Source organism: Ornithodoros turicata, chromosome 6 (genome assembly GCF_037126465.1).
Source record: "Ornithodoros turicata isolate Travis chromosome 6, ASM3712646v1, whole genome shotgun sequence".
NCBI classification, from domain to species: Eukaryota; Metazoa; Arthropoda; class Arachnida; order Ixodida; family Argasidae; genus Ornithodoros; species Ornithodoros turicata.
In genome coordinates this window covers 22,016,756-22,039,201 of record NC_088206.1, presented here as the reverse complement: position 1 = coordinate 22,039,201, position 22,446 = coordinate 22,016,756, and the positions used below count along the sequence as shown (strand labels likewise).

Below are 22,446 nucleotides of genomic sequence, written 5' to 3'. Positions count from 1 at the left end.
GGGGGGGGGGGGATATGTGTGTAATAGTTGGGGGAAAAGGTAACGGAAAGGTTAGCCATACAAGAGGCTTGCTATTCCCGAAAAGAAGAAGAAGAAAAACAGAAAAATACACTCTTTAGGAAAAAAGTTTGAAAAGATAAGAAGATAAGATAGAAGAAAAGAAAAAGGCGACTCTCTTACCACCCCGGCAGCAGCGCACCCTTGCGGAAGGGTATAGCGGGACTGCTTACCTCCTCGATTGCCACGCCATCTTTCGGTCGACAACATACTCAGGCGAACCTGAACCTGAACTCAGGGTGGCAACTGAGCTCATTTACCACCCAGGGTACACAACGATACTTTCTCGAAGAAGAGGTATCGTCGTATTTGACGAGTAATTTAAGTAGAAAACACAGTCAGCAACACCGTTGTATTTTAATCCGAAATGTTCCACAGTAATGTAATGTACAGTAAGTTCCGCTTCCAAGGGTCGTCGTAGTGATCCATAGTGTCCGCCCACGAGGATAAACCCATGTACTCAACCTCGCCGGTGCATGATGCAGAGACCGAAGCCGCCGCTTGGGCCCCAGAGTCCAATGGGTTGTTTGTAACATCAGCGTTCAGTGCCTTGCCACTTTCCGGTGCCGGAAGATTCGGGGAGCTACGCTCAGGGTGTAGACCTGCCAGCGCATATGATCCGCTGGGATGTTCATTCACCACCGTCGCATCTTGATCAGCGCAGTGATCCATTAGCTCCGTGTCTTGATCCTGAGCAGAGACAGCGGCCGCAATGGACTGTGAACAAAAGGCGGTTTCATGTCCGAATCACCTACAAGCGCTGCGGGGACGCGGCATACACGACGAACATGGTCCAGGCACTTGCATCGCAGGCAAAGCTGAGGCCGATCCCTTGCACAGGACTAGCACTTGGCGGCCAATCATATTAATTAGATTAGGGACGTCCGCAGGCGCGATATCTCGCTTCAGTCAAAGCTTCACAGGACGGGAAAGCGAACCAACGTTCCGCAACCCAGGACCACACTCTAAAAACAGAACTTCACGCCATAGCACGCTGTGCGCCAACAATTGCCACGAATTATAGGGTTACCGCCTCTGATTCGAAGAGAGAGGAGGGCGTACGCCTTTCTCTTGCAATTATCATATATCCAAATTGTCACAAGAAGGCGTCCGCCCCGTCTCTCTTGGAATTAAAAGCGACGACCCAATCATTCGTGGCAATGGTTGGCGCGCAGCGTGCTATGCGGTGAAGTTCTGTTGCTGGAGACTGCAGGTGAATGGCGGTTTCCTCTATATTGCCATAATTCACAAAAGCGGCTCGTATATCTTGTTTCTCTACAGCAGTAGGAACCCAGTCCAGTCCGGCCGCAAGTGAAGAACTGGGTTCAAGGCCTCTAGCTAGGGAGACGCACTTCTTCCTCTTGACAGTGAGCGCACGGAAGGGCAAGAAGCTCGTTTTCGCTGCAGGGGTTCTAATCTGCAAGACCCAGACGTATTGGTACTGACCCAGATCTTCCACATCAGATAATTGGAGAAGGGGACGGAGAGCGAGCTTGAAGTGCCACCCTCGTGCGACCGAAGCTGGAATATGCTGCCTCAATCTGGGATCCACACCAAGCATACCTTTGTGATATGTTAGAAGCAGTTCAGAATAGAGCCGCACGGTTTATTCTAAGCGATTACTCTTTTCACTCTAGCGTCACATCACTCAAACGTTCCCTCGACCTGACACCACTTGCATCGCGTCGTAAATTCTTCCGTCTTTGTCTTTTTCATAAGTTCATACATTCTCCACCATTGAGCAGCACATACATCTCATCTGCTTCACACATCTCTCGGCGTCGCGATCACCCTATGAAAGTACAGCTGTATGTCGCCCACACATCATCCTTCCTGGAATCTTTCTTCCCCCGCAGCAGCAAAGATTGGAATGACCTTCCCAAAGCTTTGGCCGTCATCGATAATGCAGACACATTTCGAAATCATCTACGTACATTTATGTTCTCCTGATGTTTGCTGTGCATCACTTCATTTTTTCAGTATGCCAACTATGTACCCTCATGTAATGCCCGCAAGGGCCCTTGAGGTAGTATTAATAAATAAATAATGCCGGCCGCAATGCTCGAGCATGTATTCACTCAGGGTTGCACAACTGTGATCAGTAGGACCAAAATTTTTAGGCACTAAAAAAGGTTCATATTAGGCTAGCATTTAGGCTCTAACAACGGCAAAATAGGCAAATGTAGGCACTATGACATTGGAAGCTTTTATTGATCCAGTTCTTCCGGAAAATCACTTTTCTTGTAGCATGCCACAAGAAAACTCATTCGCAGGTTCTTGAACTTGAAAGTGGACCTGTTTGCTCCCAAGAGAGCCCTATATTGGGAGAAACTTGTTTCTACATCGCACGACGTCACGGGGGCAAACTTGAAACAGGAAACCTCGTGCGGGCTTAGGTATTGAGCTGGTATGGGCGGGTTGCTCCCGTTTAGGACATCTCCAATCTTGAGACAGGCCCCGACTCTTCTGATTAAGTGCTTCCATCTTTATAGTGGCTCTGGAGAATTTCCCTTCGAGGTATTGGAGCGCAGATCGGACACGTTGGAGAGTTTTTAGATTCACTCGGAGGAAGGCCGGCTGTTTCCAGCTTCTTCACAAAAGCGAGGTTCCTTTCAACTTCTACATTGTTGAAGCAGTCTCTTGCACCCTTCACAGTCACATCATCATCCCCCACCTGCTGTAACACTCACTTCATTGTGTTAAAATACTGAGCATATAGTATATGGCTGCATTGATCCATGTTCCCCTTCGTGTTAGGACAGGTAGCGGCGGCAGAGGAATGTCCGGTGCTTGCTCTCTGAAGATGGCAATCCTGGAAGGAGCCTTGAGAAAAGCTTTTTTTTTTTTTTTGTATTCGACACCGACGAATCCACTTAAGGAAACGCCAAGCGAATTTCTTCTGCGACGCGGTGCGTAGCATGAACTATGCACGTCACATTGTGGGGGCCCGTGGACGACGATGACGTGCCTCTGCTGCCGCGCGCTACTACGCCTGGTGGTGGTGCCGGTGGAAGGGCTCGCCGTTGTCGGCCTCACAGAGCTACTGCGCCTGGTAGCCAGTTCTACCGGCACCGTGACCAATCGCCTTTGGGCTACGTGCCACTTCCTCTTGGCACTCACCGGCACCGTCTTAGCGTGAGGCCACCATAGAAATCATAAGGAGAGAGGCTAGAAGGAAAGCTGGGAGAGAGAGTGAAGGGGAGAGCAAGGGAGTTGTACGGAGGAAAGACGCTCTCCCAATGTCCAAGTCCGGGGGACGCCATGATCGATATTCTGGATTCGGCCGGATTCTGCCACAGCCTTTCCCACGACGTACTCTATACTAGAGACCTGGACAGCTGGCGATCCCCTATGGGAGAGACGGGTCACGGGTTAGTTACGTTAGTAACCGCTGCAAGCGCCACATAGCATTATTGGGGAGAGGGAATCACCCTTGCCACCGCCTTTAGTCTGCTTCGCAGGGATACACAGGCTGTTGCTAAGCACGCGCTATTATCTCTCTCATACTGCTTCGTCGTTGTCAACACAGACTACCATATATCGCCGCGGTTTCGACAAGTCACGTGGTAACAAATAGTGCGAGCTAGCGCCAAATCCCATAGCCAAACGGCGATTGCCAGAACTACTACCCCGGTGCTGGGAGTATTGCGGATGTCCAGGTCTCTAGTATAGTAGTAGGTCATGGCCTTTCCACGTGTGAAGACCAGGTGCGGTCGGCGCAATGTATCGAATCCAATGCAAGTCGCTTCCGCTTGGCTCCGTGTGCCATGCCGTGTGCGAAGTGTGTTTGTTTTGTCTGCAATCGCCTGTGCGCTTGGATTCCCTAGGGAACGAGTATCGTACGGTTTAAACCATGTGCTGCGACATGAAACAACGGCGCACGGAACTCGCACGAGACACTGTTCGTAACGCGCTAGGCCTACCGTATCGATCATGGCGGCTCCCATGTTGAGATGCCCCCCTTCGCTGGCTTAGTTTCTAGTTATTCAATGGAGGCCACGGACATCTGCCCACTGGGACATTCCATCATCGCTGGTCAGGTCTCATGTAGGGGAACGCCACCTCCTCTACAACATGAATAATTTTAGAATACAAAAGTACAAGTCCTTTTGCAGCACTGCACATGTACGACGCTCCATCCGTCACGAAGAGAAGAACCTTCTCGTACTGTATGTCGTCAGGCCATAGAAGTTCCAAAGACGAGGTAACAAAACCGTACGATAGTTGAGTGGTTCACCTCTCTAGTTCCTCTGTGTTTAGCAGGATTGGACGCCTAGCTTCCTCGGCCTTCTCTTCCCTGACAATAAAATTTGCTACGTAGTGGCCGGTGCTATCAGTTGTTTCGTCGACGGACACCCATACATAATTCTAGCCGATTTTTTCTTGCAAGAGGCTCTTCATCGCAGTCTGTGACGTACCTTTTACGGAGCGTTGACTGGTCGGGTACACTTTGCTTGGTGTGCTTCTCCCAAGAAATTGCGAAGCTCGCTCTTGCTCAGTTTCCACAGCGGTATGTCGGCAGACAGGAATGCCTTGCATAGGCCTCCGGGAAATAGGTTTGCCGTTGGATGTCTGTTAAACGCTTCAACCAGGAGCTGCGGCGTTGTCACCTTCTTCCTCTTTTATGCTTGAGATGTGCCTGTTCGTTGACAGGTGCTGGAGAACATGGCATCGCTTCTTTCCGGAAACCCGTATCTCACAGGCTTTGCAATAAAGGACACTGCTGAAAACATGTCTCCGAACTCAGCTACCCACCACCTGCACCGGGCAGCTGGTGTCGCTTTTTTCTTCGGCATCCTCGGTTTGTCGCGTGCACTTGTGCTGACGGCAGCTGACTCCTACTGTGAGTGACCTTGTGCAACTAATCTTACGACCACCGAAAGATCACACCACGAGTTCATTTTAAGGTGGCTATGTGTCAATGAGTCACAGAAGTACGGAAAAGGAGGCTATCGGAGGAGGTCAACGTATTCCATTCAAGGCGGGTACGTGTCCATGTGTCACAGCGGTGCAGAGGAGAAGGCTGTAAGGCGTGTATGTGTGGTTGTCGACGTGTTGCTTTAGGTTTTGTGTCCCAGCAGTGAAGGATGTGACAAGAATAGACTTGCTTGAAGGGGTCCAAGCCTCCCGTTCCGTCTTGTCATGCCCCAAATCACCTTAAATAGGCGGTTCTTAGCATGAAACCATGAAATAAAAACATGAAAAACATGAAATAAAAAGACAAGACAAGACGGTCAGTTTAGGCATTTATAGGCATTTTTAGGCAAATGCATAAAAATCCTGGCCCTAGTGATCAGGTGTGGAAGAACGATGGACGCCAAACGAGGCTTTCGTCAACATTGACATCATGAAGGCCGGTGAAGAGATGATTTACCGCCTCGTCAGTTCAAGTACGTTTACTGCTCTGGTTTGCACGACATTGAGCGCCTGGAAGTTATGCGCACGATGGGTGCCAAGGATGGTGCCAAGGATGGTGAACGCGGACGGAAAGGACTTGACAGTATGTTCACACACGGTAGCACGATGTAACTGAGCAATCTAATTATCAGTGTGTCCATGGTCAGCGGCCAACCCGTGCGCAAACAACGCGATGGCGATTGTGCGACTGGTTAACCTCATTGGCTGCAGGCTGGAAAGCATCAGGGTGCGGAGTTGTTGCTCGCGAAGAAGCGAGCAAAGGACAAAAGGGCAAAACGAAGAAAGAACAAAAAGCGCTTTGTAAGGAGGTCGTTTAAGTATACAGGGAAGAAACTATGTGTCTGGAGCGCGAAACACTTGTTCCCGTGGACTCGTCGGCACCGTAGTCACCAAGAAGCAGGGCTGCATTAGTATTTGAGCAGCGGGCGCCCAGTAAACTGTGGAGTTGATCGGGGATCGTTGATGACCCACTATCAACCATAGACTCTGTCCATTACTACCGACTCATTTCGGCCCAGTACTATCCTAAAGGCCAGGAAATATATGTCTCACATTTCCTCGCCTGCTGCTCTGGTCCTTCATCATAAATCTCGTCTGAGTAAACGGGGATGCCAGCTGGGTCAGCGTATATTTCTAATCGCCGGCCATAAGCGACCGTCTGCTAATGTGCCACGCCGTCCTCCCGTTTATGCATGACATGACAACTGTCAGGCAATCATTCTCGGTGAATTTTGCTGAAGAGGTGCGGACGAGCTTGTGCATTCTTAGATCTATCCAGGGAACATCTGTTCGTGTTCCCCAATATCGATGCTCCAAGCTTTGTAGCGGTCAGTGTCTTCTTCGCGGATCGCCAGTCGCTTTTGTCCTGTCACCCAGGAGTGAATTCTTTGAACCTTTTCAGCCTTGCACTTATTGGAATCAGTAGTTCGCATCAACTGCGCGCGATGTGTTCAAACTTTTGTGAGTTGTATCATTGAACGCGGACTTCGAGATATTAACGTACTTTTGTCAGCACTGTCCAAGTCGTCGGAAATGCGCGCAGTTGCGTTAAAGGGGCAATAAAGTGCAAAAATCTCTGTGTCTTAAAAAGGAGGGCATAAAAGTGCAAAAAAGAGTCTTTAACATCGACGCAAGGACCACCAACTTCATCGCCGATGTACAACAAGCGCTGATGTTGCAACTCGCCACCAGAACACGGGCCGTAACAACCTCGAAAAAGGCACGCATTGATTTGGTCTTCCAAAACCGGGACCTAGTCAAGAATATCGACCACATCGCCACTCTAAAGTAGTTCACCATAGCAATAAAAGTGTCAACATTCACCCACAACAGCTGTCGCGGAAAATTCGCGGTACGCAACCGTAACCGTCCTGCGAATTGTTTAGTATTTGCAGCGTGTATCCCATCTTCTGAGCTGTAATTAGTACTGGTCCAGTTGCACCTTATCAGCTGTAATTGATGTATTAGGGTACTGCAGAAACCGATAATCCCGAGCCGGGACATTACTGTGTGATGCCCCCCTCCCCCCAGCGGGTGGCCGTAACCAATTTCATAGCACTTGACAGTATATCGAAAAATGCTGCATGCCTGTAGCCCATGACAAGAAAGGGAACGGTGCACATGTGTGTTAGCGATCGGGGCTCACCATAACGAAGCTGTTAAATAAACTTCTAACTCGTTAGCCGCCATTCATTCCAACTCTCCCCCCTGAGACCTATACTTCCAAATGCGGGAGAGGAATGCCCGTCGTCTGTAGTTGCCAGCCTTTCGCTGCATATGAGCATCCGATGGTTCTGGGCATTTAATGCTTGGAGGTTATGAGCATTTGGTGCTTATGAGCTACTCTGACACCGCGTATGCGTCAAGCGCAATTCTTGCGCACAGGGCACGTATGTACAATAGCTATTTCTCGAATTTAGTGTGCGTACACAGCGCGTTCCGCTCTCGTGGCATGCGAGACACCTCGAGGCGGTGGTGGTGGTGGTGCTAATGGAAGAACTCACCGCTATCGGCCTCACAGAGGTGGGCAACATCACGACTAACGCTCAACGCTCGAGGGCCGCAGTCTTCAACGCTAACATGCAAAGAAAGACACGGCACCAATGGCATTGAGCTAGGCGAATTTTCTTGGTTGCACTGGGCTTGCTTCATTCTTCAAAGTGGACATTGTATGGCTTTTACTTTACACGACACAGAGATGGTTTGCTTGAGTGCCCGCTGCGCTGTATACTAAAACTGGGTGTGCCACGCAAGTGCTAACGCATAGCGTACGCGAGCGTCTAGACTCCCTATTATTAGGCTCTTATAAAAAGTTTCGCAGGGAAATCCTGCTCTTCCGTCGTGGTGTTCTGCGAGTGTCACGCAATTTTATCTGAATAACAAAGCAAAAGATTTTCATCGTTAAAGCAAATTTTCACCGCATAGTATACGCTCCCATCATTCCGAGTCTCTCTCCTTATTTGCTCAAAATGGGATGGATCCGCCTAGTTTGGACACTGTGCATAATGTGTTCAAAAGACACTTTCTGTTTTATTTTGTTTTATGTTTTATATATAATTATTTATGACAGTTGGCTCCGGTGTATATGGTCAAGTTCTCTTTTAACAGTGTTATCCACCATTTGAACCCTCATTCTATTCAATTCAGTTTGATTTAAATTGCAGTACGATTTTGGAGACACCACAAAAAAAAACTGGATATTTTCACAAAACACGCCACTGCAAGTGTCCTTATCATCGTGTTCTGCTTCTTTCTTCTTGTCCTGTAGCCTATGCATCTGCAGTAGGCACACATTTAGTCTGTGCCTGCTGATGATACAATCTTGAGGATATGTCCACGGAAACCAAAAAAAAGTGTGGAGGCGTATATATCTCCTTCGGCCCTTATGGCAGTGGCAGCCATCTGGGCTAGTGCTCTTCAAAAAGCCATCGACGAAAAAGCTCCGTTTCCTCGGAGAGCACTCAGTCCACGCACACAAAAACGGAGTGCCCGCTAAGTGGACTCAAGTGGACGCCGGCACAGCGCAACATGCTTACCTGGCACCGTTTTGTTTCTACAATAACGCCACCCTTTTTTCAGTCGCGTGCACGAGCTGGAACTCGGCGTTGTCCTGGAAGCAGACGTCGCATTAGCGCCGGGCCCACTCCAGAACCGCGTTAACGCTGTCCTGCGAGAGAATTCTTGCGTTAACGTTGAAGTGTCGCCCTAAATGAGCGCACAAAGCGATAAGACACTTTTCGCACTCAGTTTACCCCGACCTTAATGAAGATGATGTTGGGAGTTTGAACGCCGCGCACAGTTCTTTGACTGGTGGCACGGAATGTTGTGTGGAGCCAGCAATTACGGAGCGGAAGAATGGTTGCTGGATTGCTGCCGTCCATGCTCATCATCATCATTTGGCGCTTTGTGGGCACTGCGTGGTGGTAAAGCATGTTTAGTGGCTGGCCGCTAGAGTTGGTCTAATGCGTTCCGGCTCATATAATGGAAGATGTTAATGATGACAAGAACATTGTTTTCAAAACGTACTTTTGTGCAGAGCACTACAGCTAGCCTTTTTGAACCAATCCACATGACGTTCCACTTTTTAAAAAATGTCATTCGGTTGATCACCACAAGCTATACATTCAACAGTTTCCCCCTATTTATTTATTTGTAATGCCCTTTAGGTAATAACTTTACAAAAGGAAGTGGATTATAAAGTAAATGGAATACAATGGTATACATAGCATGTGAAGTCATGAAACACAAAGAAATGCAATGATAAACTATCCATGATACATATCAATATAGTTATGCAGCGTCACCGCCCTCGGTTGCTCAGTTGGTGGTAGCTTGTTCGCCTACTGATTCCAAGGTTGCGAGTTCGAACGCGGCCGAGGATGCCAGCAACTTGGTAGCAGGTTAAAAGTTGCCTTGACACGCCGTCTTCCGCGAGGGTGTGCCGGTGTTCCGTGAGATTTCAGCGCACGTTCAAGAACCCTTAGATGGGCAAAATTAATCCAACCACTGTGGCGTCGCTCATGATCACAGTTGTGTCGCAGCGTAAAGCAACGAATTGTATATTTATTTATAAGTTATGCAGTGCACGAAAAATGGTCAACTAATACATCGTTGAAATGTTTAGTGCACACAATACTAGAAATCGATGAGGGACGGTGATTCCAACTCAATAATGTGCGAGGAATAGACGAATTAACAAATCATGAAGCATCATAAATCATTGGAATACACACGATTTGACATTCGCCCGCAGAAAAAACATAAACTCGTTTACCGGTCCCCGTCCAAACTCCCCTGTCTCATTTCCTCCACGCCGTTGCCCCCTTGTGTCAATTCCCCTTAGCGGTTGAGCCATCGGTATCTAATCAAGTGAGGTCATCAATGGTCAGCTATACGGACCCTTTTTGGTGGTACACAGCATTCAATGAGCACCCTTTCTATAGTAATATTTGGCATGAATCACATGAAGGGAGCAATGTTGACTTGGCCCTAGAGGCTCCAAATTTTCACAAAACGACTACAGGGCTTATATGCGTGCCCACTGCATTTCGCGAAATCAGGGTTAAAATCTGTGGCTGGATTAGTTTACTTAGCATTAAGCCCGATATTACCCCTCACAGCATTTCGTAAAAACAGCTTTGATACGTATTTTTCATACGCTTCTGCACTTGTCAGGCGGGCGAAATTTTCTCTAGCTAAAGCAGTCTGCATGCTTTGCAACTATTAAATATATATATATATATATATATATATTTTAGTAAAGCAACGACCAATAAAAGCCCTCGATTATTAAAGTCATGGTCCGCCTTTAATGACATAACTCTGTACCACATGTGATGTGATGTGATGTGATAGATGAATAAAAGATGGGGACCTAAGTCACGACGAAGTCAGACTGACTACCCCAAACCACTTAGCCACAGTTTGTTGGGGAAAAAAGGAGAAAACCCAGTAGTTTTTGTTTGTTTGTTTGTTTGTTTATCTTTGTTTCTTTGTTTTTTGGGGTGAGACAAACTTCCCGAACCAGTGGGGGCACTTATCGCACACGAGGGACCAGAAAGTATCACAAAATGTCAATCAGACGCGTTTCTTCAAGGTCACTACCACATGAGTCCTACCATGCTTCTATGTTTGTGCACATGTTTATGCAACTCATACTCATCGTGTGCTTCGATTGTGTATGACGCCCTTCTTGTTCACGACGCTGTTGTCCTGGACGGTCACGAGGAAATGGTAATAGTAGTCTATAGCATTTCCAAAGACAAGGTGTCTGTAGCCGGTCAACAGAACAAAGTCTATAGACTGTCCGTTCCAAATTGCTCAAGGGAGGAAAAAGAAAGAAAAAGCTCTGTCCAAATAAAGTATATTGCCTGTTTGGACTTCTTGCTATAGAAATTCAATAGCACGCCCATACATTTCTCCATAAGGGTAGGTTCCAGTGGGTGCCCAGACACTGCGGTATCACTGGCAATTAAAAGGCTGACTGTCTCGCTGCAGAGGCACATAGTATGCGCCGATGTCGTGCTATTCCATTCACAGCGCACGACGCCCGCCGACTACTACGGAGCGTCACGTACGACGTTTCTCGTCGACTGTCGGGGTTTGCAGACAGTAGCCATAACCTTAATGTTCTACGACAGATGGACCCCAACCTAAGATTTTTTTAAGCCTCGCGGCGTGCACCCATCTACTGAGGCTCTTATTCACCGTCTTCGAGCTGGCGTCCCGTTCTGCCGTTCTTTACTGCACAGGGTCGGTCTGGCTGAGTCTCCGCTGTGTCCCGAGTGTGATGTGGTGGACGACGGCGGTCACATCTTGCTGGAGTGCCGCCACTTCAGATCAGAGAGACATTCACTCCTTGCCGGCATTTCTCGCATAACTGACCGCCCAGTGGAGCTGGCTCGTTTATTGGGTCCTTGGGACACTCCGCGCAATCAACGGAAGGCAATCCGTCTGCTGGTAGCCTTCCCGAGTGAGACTGGTCTCACAACTGTATTGTGAACAATAAGTGCGGACTCCCTTTTAATGTGAACTGCCGACACCGTATTTGTATATCTGTAGTGTGCTATTTTGTTTTCCCGCTCTATTGATTGAGTGCCCGTGAGCATGTGAGGGATCCCGCGGTGATTCAGAGTTTTGATTCGGAGTTAGTAATAGCAGTACAGCTCTTGCAATGGAGCAGGTAGCACCCATGGTGTGTTACTGAAAGCTCCAATGTTTATCTTATTTTACTAATTACCAAACTACTACTAATTTACTACTACTAAGTAACTACCATTGAGGAGCTTCAGCCATGCCAGTGGTTGAAAACCATTACACAGAAATTTTATATTTTCCACCAGTCATCCCCCCAGCCACAACGAAGTATGTTCTCCTGCGACAAATTTTTCCTATTATACTCTGCCACCAAACACGACATATAACTTTCGAAAACAGCCGGTACGTAAAAAAACTTGGTGAGCATTTGCCCGCCTTGAACTTTCAGACGGTGAGAAAATGTCCTTGATTCGATGATTAGAGTGTTTAGACATGGAAAATGTTGGCTTTATGCGGCTACAAAAGGCTCGATTAAGGCACTAAAAATTGAGTTGTAGGCACCATGTGAGCAAGAGAGTCGGCGTTGTGGAACGGATGCGACACGCAGACGACAGCTGCTTCGCTTTGCTGTGACGGTGTTGACTTCCGTGTGGGGTCATCTGCGTGAGTTCGTAAAGCATTCACGCCATGAATTAGGGGTATCTACTGCGCAGTCCGGGAAACGGTAGCGGTCTTCTGGTCCGCAACTATCTCTAAAACGCATAGAAGCAACTTTCAGCCTTCACATGCAATGTATGGATCCGCGCATGCTGCTCTGAAGAAAACATCCGCACTGGAACTTCGATGCTTCCTCTATGATGCAGCCGAGACGAGCAGCAGCAAAAGCAGACGACCATAGATTTCTATGCAGACGACATATCTGATGTGAGTACTCTTAGCTACCCCGACCTGATAGGGTGTAGCGCGAGGCGATCCGGAGTCGCTACCCTCGTGTAGGCGACCCGTTTTATGAACGCGGCTCGTGACGTAATCCGGTTGATTCTGGAATGCAAAGAGTAGCAACTCTCGGGTCGATTCGGGTGAGTTCTGGAACGCTGCCCATAGAAATCATCGAACAGAATGCTTTCTACGCCAAGTGACCCGTTCCATCCACTGACGCTATATTGGTAGTAAGGAACCAGTGACTGATCTCCAGTAAAACCCCAAGCTTGTTATTTATCAGCCATTTTGTCAAAACCACCCTTTCAAGCAATAGATAACTTAAAAATCGTCCGACCAGTTATCGTAAAGCGACGCCTTCCACAAGCCTTGTCGGTTTCGAGAAGGAGGCGAGGAGGAGGAGGCGTGCGCAAGCAGCATGAATGCGTCGACGGATGGTCTACCAGGTCGTCAGGGATGAGGAAGGCCGGCTTGACACGGTCGACTGAAACAACCTCCAGACGGTTGGGGAGGCGGATGGTTAACGTCTTGTCGTGGCGGGAGTGGACAAGGAATAAGGGACCGTCGTACGGGGGCTGTCGGGTGTTGGAAACGGCAGCGTTGGAGAGACTGTCTGCCGCTGCACCTTCACGCGTTGACATGCCAGACATGTTCGGGCCCATTGACGGACGTCCCGGTTCATGGAAGGCCAAACGAAGCGTGCGGCGGGAAGCCGCTGTGTGACCCTTATACCGGGGTGATGGAGTTCGTGGAAGGTGTCGAAGAGATGCCGGCGGAAAGCTAGAGGGACGAGGGGCCTCGGCGTTCCCGTCGTCATGTCGCACAACCTTCCGTTAAACGTCTAGCTAGGCCAGGGGACTCCCCCCCCCCTCTCTCTCTCTCAAAAGTGCTTGATCCCTGGCCAAATCCAGTCCATTCCCACACAACCCCGCATCCATCAACATTCCCCACATAACCACCAGTAATGGGGTAGAGTATTGTCCCTGGCGATGAAACTCCCCATTCATCATCTTAAAATAAAGTTGTTGTTAAACCCGGTTTTTCCCCGAATTAACTTTCCGCATGCAGTCCTAACACCCCACACGGGCTGGACCAACGTGGCCATTTGAGACCAACATGGCGAAAACGCTTGTAGCTGCCACATGGTGGAACGTGGCATACCTGACAAAATTCACATTGATGAGCATGCTCATTCATGCTCACCCATGCTCAGTGTGACGACTGAGTTGAGCATAAGTGAGGTTACACTGGACTGAGCAAGAAGTGAGTGAGTGAGCAAACAAGGAGCTGAGCTGATGATGAGTGAGCAGGAGCCACAAGTGCCGACCTCTGCCATGAGTAACCGAGTCATCCGGAATGCACTCTTAACTCCGTACCCTTTAGTAAAGGGTAAAAAATCGCAATATTTTACCCTCTATTTCAGAAGCTACCAGGTACCCTCTGAGCGACCCCTTTTATAAAAGTTACAAGGAAACCCACTAATTAGAGGTTACGGCCTTCAATCCAGCACCTGCCCGTAAAGGTTACGCCAACGTGCGGCTTTTTGTACAGGATGTTCATTTTTATTCGCAACAGAGTAGCGCTCATTTGGCAGGTGGGTTATGTGAATTTTTGCTAATTAGTCGATCCGTAGTTACAAACACATGCGTCAGGAAATGTCGGAAATGTTTGTAACTACGGATGGGTTAATTTGCGAAAATTAACATAACCCACCTGTCAAATGAGCGCTGGTGTGATGCGAATAAAAACAAACACCCTGTGCGTGGGATATCGGCAGACATTTACAGAACACACCAAGGTACCAAAATGAACCAGCAGAAAAGGAGATCTTGAACATATGTATATTACAAAAACAGAAGTCTGTAGAGAGGTGACACATTGTGCACTAGTGCGATTCTGATGTGAGGAGAAACCATGGTCGCTTTACCATGTATGTGAACAAAAGAACTATCTTCTAAGTGAGAAGCAATGCATAAAAGTGCGAGGAAGCTAGCGAGTCAAAACAACTGACCTATGTTTGCTAAGCTGAACACACCCAACGAAATGGAGAATTGCAGCAGAAAAAAAATTTATTCCACATTCGTGTTGCAGAGGCGAGCGCAAATGGCAATACAGTATTACATAAAACGCACACAACCTTGAGGAATATGAGTGTACAGTAACGCAGGAGACACTACATTACTGCGTTATCAGCGTTGGAGGCGCTCTGGGACGAGTTTGTGAGGTACTGCATTGCGCTGGTGACGGTATGTGAACCTGCATGTGGGATCCTGGGAACAAAAGTTTGGGCAATGAGAGTAACATTTACGGAACCATTCAAATCCGTACAAAGCACAAGGTACAAATCAGCATAAACGCGGGAAGGCGTTCACTCCGCGATTGAGTCTTAGAATATCGTAAGAATACAACAAGTAGGAAGCTGCGAATCATATATCTCGATGCATATATCCGCAGCTCGCAAAATGCACGCCGGTGTATTGACTTGGCGAGCAAGTAAGAGCAGAAAAGTAGCAAGCGTAAGTGGCGTTCATATGCAGGACCGCAAAACGCTTGTCATAATCACAACAAACATGCGCTAAGAGCTCTTGCTATCAAAATAACGCACGTACCTAGCACAAAATGTACACTTACCCAGTGTATGAAGTGTGTGAATTAGGGCTGCGGTGGTGACGTTCGTTTTCGGTTATATATTCTTTGCAATCTTCGCACTCACTACACTTTCCCCTCAGAACACCGAAAATATACTTGTTTGCTAGCGACATCTAGCTTTTCCGGTGTTCCTGACGATACTATGATAAACGCGAGGAAAACCACTGATTAAAATAGATTACGCTTGTTAACGGACGGACGACGAGCGTTAAGCGTTTCAAGGAAACCGCTCTCAGTGTGGATAGACCTAGACCAGGCTCGGTTACGCAGCGAAATCGGAAATCTTGGTGGTTGCGGCATTGACAATTGTTTTCCACCCTTTAGAAAGAAACATACTATCCGTATTTCAGACTGCGAACTTATAATCTGTGTTCATACAGCATTGATAACATGTAGTCGACGTATAGGTGACGCTGAAACAGATAAAAAATAACAGCGTAGATTCGCAACTGTCGTCTCGAATGGGAGGCTGAAACGCGGCATTATGCTGAAAAACAAAAGGAAAACAAACGATAAGAAACTAACAAAGAGATTATCGTTGGAGATTTCGCTTAGAAGTTACAGTGTCGGAGTAGAGGGTACATTTATAAGTTACAACAAGATGTTTTTGTTTTTTCCGAGATGTAACTTCTATTCGTGTTGTAAAGACATGACTTTGGTCGCTTTTAACCTCTAAATATACGTTACAGTGGTGTAACCTATAAGAAATCTCGAAATCTACGTCTATACAGAAGTTACATGTTTCTAAAAGTTACAATAAAAGGTACGGGTTTAAGAGTGTGGTAAAAGCAGCGGTCGAGCATTGAGAACCGGCAGATCCATCCGTGCAGTGTGCGCATGATTCCTGCTCTACATCATGTCCATAGTTAGTTGTTTCAGTACTGGGGTGGCTGTCTGATCCTTCCGGCCTTTCGAACTATGCCTCACCTATTTCTATAAACCTAACGCATCGCCGAATCAGGTGAAGCGTGCTTTCCACTTTGGCAGGGATTCTTGCCCTTACGAAAATGAACATTTGACTCTGTATTCTTTTTTTTTTAATTCCGTGTTAGCGCAGTGAAGCACCCTTCTTTTTGAGTCATAGGGAAGCAGGGCTCTCGAATTTGCGGAAGGTTGCGGGAAAAACAATATATAGTACCTGTTTTCTATTAGGAAGGGAATGCCAGTACCTTTCGAAGTCGCGGGGCAGTACTGCTTGTAGTATTGGTCCTCGTAAACAATTTACTTAACCTTTCGCAGAGAGCTTTTTGAACTCCTTGGTTGTCTCTATATTTCTCTCTGTTTGCTTTTTAAGCTGCCGCGCTCGTTGCTCGTTATGGGAAGTGCCAGAAACGAACATAGAGAAACAGAAAAGGAAATCTGGTGGTCAAGGTTCAAAACAATGGATAAATGTCTTACTCCCGCAGACATCCCGTTCACCGTAGAAGGTATGTCCTGAAACTGGAACGCGGGAACGTGCAATAAAGCAAAATAAGAGTCGCTATACAGGGTGTCCCAGAAAACGTGTCATTGAATTATAATAAAAAAACTACGCCACCTAGAATCATGCGGTCAACGGCATTTGTTCTTATTAGGTTTTTGCCACCTTGTAAAGTTAATGTCAGGTACCCCAGTTTAATTATGCGAATATTTGCGAACTGAACTCAGAAATTTGCCAAGGGAAGGTCACTTTTTTACCCCACCAATATGAAGAGCGTGCCGAATTCACTCAAATTCATGATAATTGACAGTGATATTCACGAGCTATCTCATCGGAAAAAATAGCCGAATATCATGCTTTTCGGAGCACCGGACCATAACGCGCGATGTCTTTCTGAGCGCAATCGCTCGCAGTCCGACGAAAGGAGGTTCCGAAGCCAGCCCACAGAGTGATAGTAGAAAAAGTAACAGTTCCTAAAATTGGGAGAGGGAAAGCATTATCCCAGCGAAAGTCGGACGTGATAAGCCATGTCTGCGTTATCTCTTTCTGCGATGCCGTGGTGGGCTGGGTTTCCAACCTCCTTTCGTCGGACTGACAGAGATTGCCCTGAAAAATTCATCGTGCACTATTCTGTGCGACCTCCGTAGAGCATGATGTTCGGCTATTTTTTCCGATGCGATAGCTACTGAATATCCCTGTCAATTATCATTAATTTGAGTAAATTAGACACGCTCTTCACATTGGTGGGGTAAAAAAGTGACTTTTACTAGGCAAATTTCCGACTTAAGCTCGCAAAAATTTACATAATTAAACTTACGTTACACGACATTCACATGAGGAGGTGGCAAAAACCCAGTAAGAACAAATACCGTTGACCGCATGACTCTAGGTGGTGTAGTTTTTTTATTACAATTCAATGACACGTTTTCTGGGACACCCTGTATATCATGCTGGGTATATCCTGTATGAGGTTGGGGCGGGGCGACATCAAGCGGAGGAGGGATGCCTTGCTGTCGGTGAGGACGACCCATTTCCCAGGTGGCAAGGTAGGTCTGTTCATGGTCTGTATCGGTAACGTAAAAGGCTGCGCGGATGCGTCAGGCATTACGGAGGCATCGGTGAAGCTTTGTCGGCAATGGGGATGAGTAGAGGTGAGGTGGGCCAAAGCTAGATGTTGGGCTACCACAGGGCTGTGTAGCGAGCCGACCCATCTGCAACGGCATCAGCGCTCGTTCACATTGGTCGCGCTACACCGGCCGCAATTGGTCGCGCCGCGGCAATTGGTCGCGCCTCGACATGGGCGGACACAACCGGGTGGTGTCGTCAGACCGTGTGAAGCCTGCTTACATGGAGTCCGACTCTCCTGCACCACTTCCTTGTTCCACTGTTACGACCTCCGCATCCGGCCCCCACGCTCCGTCGTACAGTATCTTGGGCCAGCGCCCTCAGCCAGTCTCCAACTCCCCCCTCAGCCAGTCGAAGGGGAGGGGGAGCCCTGTAGCGAGCCGACCCATCTGCAACGCCATCAGCGCTCGTTCACATTGGTCGCGCTAATAAATGCACGGCGCACGGGCCGCTCGGCCAGTTGTTTCCGTGGATTAGCCAGAACGTTGTCTCTTTCCTGGAACACGCTACCCACAGCTGATTGCCTGCTTTCGGGGAAGGTCTGGTATAGTGCCATGAATGCGAGGCCGTTTTAAGGTCCACATTGCTGGTACAAAGGTAGTGGCAGGCGTCGAGGACGGAAGTTAGTGTCGTAAGCGGGCAACTGCATTGGCAAAAGCGGATGCAGGGCAGCTCACAGCAATGTGGCGAAGGGGATGAGAGGGTTGCGTCAGACAGCGGGCGTAGAGGCGGGGGGCGGCTGAGTCCCGCAGAATGGGTATAGGCTGCTCCCGAGCTTCGGCGAGTATGGAACATGTATCCGTTGTCCGAGGGACACCAAGACAAACATGGATACTGCGGGCTTGGAGGTTCAGGAGCTCGTGCCCTTTTTTGGTACAGCTGAGGGCATGAAGGATCGGGAGGTTCCCAAAACAAGAGCCGTATGAACCCGGTGGAGGTCCTGGCAACACGGGCCCCAGGACGCACATGCGATACCTTTGGGGACATTGACCTGGCTGGACGATGCCAGGGCGTAGCGAATTGTAGCTGCCGAAACTGCTTTTTAGCATCTTTGTATGGAGTCTCTATTGCATAATATCTATTGACACTTCTCAATACATACACGTTGGCCAATTTGGAATAGGACGTCAATAGAATTTCTATATAGACAACCTACCGTGTTTCTTTATACTCGTATTCACATTTGTCAGCAGAGTTTTTATAGACCGTCAATAATTTTTTTCATGAGGGTGGGAATGAGGACAACCTATGCACTAGCACCTGCGAAGCGTGTCTGGATTTTTCTACGACACCAGAAGCTACTTGCAGCATACGCCAGAACGTTGCCACCCCAACTCCCCATTAATGACAGTCCGCAGGCAGTGTTGCCATTCGTCGGAACAATGGGCGTGGTAGGTGCAAACTCAACCACAATTCAATTAGCAAAGAGGGAAATAAACCTCGTGTATGCCGCACTTGGTGCTGCACTAAGTCTCCCCGTGCTGCATATGAATGGCACTCCGCGTTGCTTGATTAATGCATTGATGCAGAACGGATGATGATGAAGGGAAGCAGACGCATAGTTTGTTGCAGTGTTCCGCTCCCTTTATTTTGTTTTTCCCTGCTGCTCCGGGGCGACTGTTCAGAAAATCTCCCATGCTTGCTCCGGGGTCGGTAACAGAGAATGGCGATATCTGCATAAACTGCTTATTTAGCGTAGTATACATCATTCCTGAAATAGGAGCACATCTAGCGAAATCATTCGCCCATGCATACTTGTAATGTAGTTTCATACATGTAGATAACTGCGTAGCTAACATAGATGTAATGTAGATAACTGCGCAGGTGTCACAAAAAGGCGAACACCTCACATTCTCAACAAATCAGGGGGGAGAACGATGTCACTCGAGATCATGGTTCACTCTGTTTAAGTTCCCTTTTCTGAGTAACAGTTGTAATTAAGTTACAAATATGATTTTCTAATTGCAACTGTAATTCAATTACTTTTGTCAGCATGTAGTTGTAAATAACTCTAATTCAATTAGTTCTGGAGCGTAATTCTTACAGGTCTGACCAGTAATCTCCGCTCAAGACACTTACGGTGAATTACGTTCTTCTTATTCCAGGTTATAGTTGCAGCAGTGAGCCAAGGAGTGACAGAGCTGAAGACGCTACAGATTAGCGTTACGCTGGTCAACCGATACGCTCCTCAGTTCGAGAGGCCTTTGTACCGAGCTGAGGTACATCAGACGCGCACCAGGATGGGCTACCGCGTTATGCAGGTGCGTGCCCACGACGCCGACCCGGTGCCTTACAACGCTGAGGTATACTACAGTCTGGAGAGCAGTGAAGGAGGTGCGGCAAGGTTCTTTGCACTCGACACCATCACGGGGGAGCTGACGCTCAACCGGTCGCTATCAGGCCTGTCGGAGACCACGCTCACCTTCTCGATAATGGCTGAAGACGGAGGTTCACCTAAGAAGTGGGCGTGGACCAGAGTCGAGATTAAGGTGAAGACAATCTCTGGTGAGTGATCTGCCGATTTATATCTATTATTGTTGTTTTGTTTTTCGCTCTCGTTCCCATTCGATCAAATCAGCTGGTCGTATTCCTTTTGCCTTTGTACATAATCTGCACCCTAAATCCCGACCTAGATCGTATGACTCTATTATGACAGAATCCACCGCCATATGGAATAGTACCGCTCTCTTTCCTGATTTGCTAAAAATAATACCCAGCTTGTCACAGGTGTCTTCAATGGCCGTTGAACTTGCACGTTGCGCCACCAGGCCTGTAACATGTCAATCTACCAACGCTCTTTGTGAAGCTGGTGTGTTAAATGGCCATTGCTTTCAATCATCATTGAAACCCGTGTGACAGCATAGGTATAAGGGGCGTACGGCTTTTCGTGGCCAACTGGGTACGTGTTGATTGCCACAAAAAGGCGTACGCCGCGCTCCCTCCTCAGATCAGAAGCGATAACCGTCTCGTTTGACGCCATGATTGGTGCAGAGCCTGTTATGTTCTGTTTTTGTGCCAACAACGATTCTGTCATTACCCCACTCTGTTTTTGTGCGCGTGGCCAACAACGACAAGCCTGTCTCTAAAATTCCCACTCTGGTTTTGTGGCAACGTCGTGCTTCACACCTAATGCAGAGTGGCGTCCAATCCTACCTCGCTCCAGAGAGTCGAACCGAAATGTTTATTGGTTCGGTTCGGGTTTAGGTTCGACGATGGGGGTTCAGTTCCGGTTCAGCTCCGGAAGGGAACTATAATGGTTCGAACTGTTTTTTTGTAAACGGTTCGGTTCACGAACCGGTTCAGGGTCCACGGTTGGGAATGAAGCACAACAGGCAGGTTAAAACACAGTTCCGTTTGTGGGGTACAGTGCTTAAAGTGGAGAGGGAAACGTCACGGACGTTCAAGATTTTGAAAGATTTTGCGCGATATGAAAAACAAGATTAGTAGTGGTCGACATGGTGCATAACCGTGAATTATCGGTTTGATTTGACTGTCCCCGCACGTAGCTCATGTCGCGCTGGATAACTAAACCACCGGGTTGTTCACAAAATCTCGGCAGGAATGTAACAGTCAACCAGGCCTGCTACCTTAGCCTAAGTCATTTAAATCATTGAAATTATTGATTACCAGTCAGGAGGCGTGAATACACGTTAATCAGCAAACTTCGCTTCATGGTAGTTCGATTGGAATAGTGCGATTCTGGTCCGGGGTCTTTACGTAAAAGGCGCGTTATCGTGTCATCATCACTGACCGCCACCGTGCATGTCGCCGTTAGAGTGAAGTGTCTGTGGAACAAACAGCACGGGCAAGAGCAAGTGCAAACAGAGAGTTCGACTCATTTCCCACCCATTGGCGGTTTTTAAATACGATGTCAGTATGGTTGTTTCTACCTCTTTTATTTCAAATGCAGAAAGAAAACCAGCTTGGGATATTCTTTTCACTCTGACCAGCATGAGGGTGGCTGGCCCTTTACTTTCTAAGGGGCTTATGTAAGTTCACACACGCACGTTGGGAGTTTATCCTGCTGCGTTGTACACACGGACGCATGGTGTAGTTGAGCTCTCAGGTAGTTTGTTTTTGCAATATACTGCACAAAAAAGAACAGAAGAAGAGGAAAAACAAATGAAGAGAAGAAAATTTGAAAAACCGAAAGTCGCACAGCCGACGACATATCTATCGGTTGGTCCGCGTAATCACAGGATGGAATTTACAGGATGCCCACGATAACGGTAGATATGATATCAAGGAAAAACAGACAACTGTCCTTTGACGTTTGTGTTAGAAACAGGTGCTGCATTGTAAGATCAGCCCCTTTGTAACACAAACGTTATATGAGAGCTGTCAGTTTTTCTTTGACAGCGCTATGTGTCAGCGAACATTTCTGCACTTAGGGTGGATATCCTGAACAACTGAGGCTGATTAGTATATTATTATAATATATGTCACATCATGAATGCTACCCAAAACTGTCGTTGATCCCTAAATCCTATATATACAGGGTGTCTCAGTTAAATCCCCGGGCTAAATATTTCGCGAACGGGTGCGCCAATCGATGAACTTTCTTTTTTACAAATATCTGTCCGATACCACCTACAGGCTGCGTGCTGTGTGACTGAATGGGAGGCGCTCATTATTTAAATAAAAATTCAAATGAGTTTCTTTTAAAACATAACGTCTAAGGCAGGGCGCCGTCTGCATTAAAATAGGTGCTACCCCTTGTGGGACCTTCAGTGGACACCTTTTAGAGCAAAATCTGCCACTGAAGCGGGTCATTTGTTGCAGTAATATATTGGTTTCGGTTT

The 22,446-nt window shown here is 47.7% G+C and overlaps 1 protein-coding gene across 1 annotated transcript in view; it reads left to right on the top strand.

The window, feature by feature from the left end:
- The window catches only part of LOC135396417 (adhesion G protein-coupled receptor E1-like), a 300,114-nt gene that overhangs the window by 219,297 nt on the left and 58,371 nt on the right, over window positions 1-22,446 (top strand). Inside the window, exon 3 of the mRNA XM_064627383.1 lies at window positions 19,750-20,149. Coding sequence (XP_064483453.1) covers window positions 19,750-20,149 — 400 coding nt within the window. The remainder of the gene's footprint in view (window positions 1-19,749; window positions 20,150-22,446) is intronic.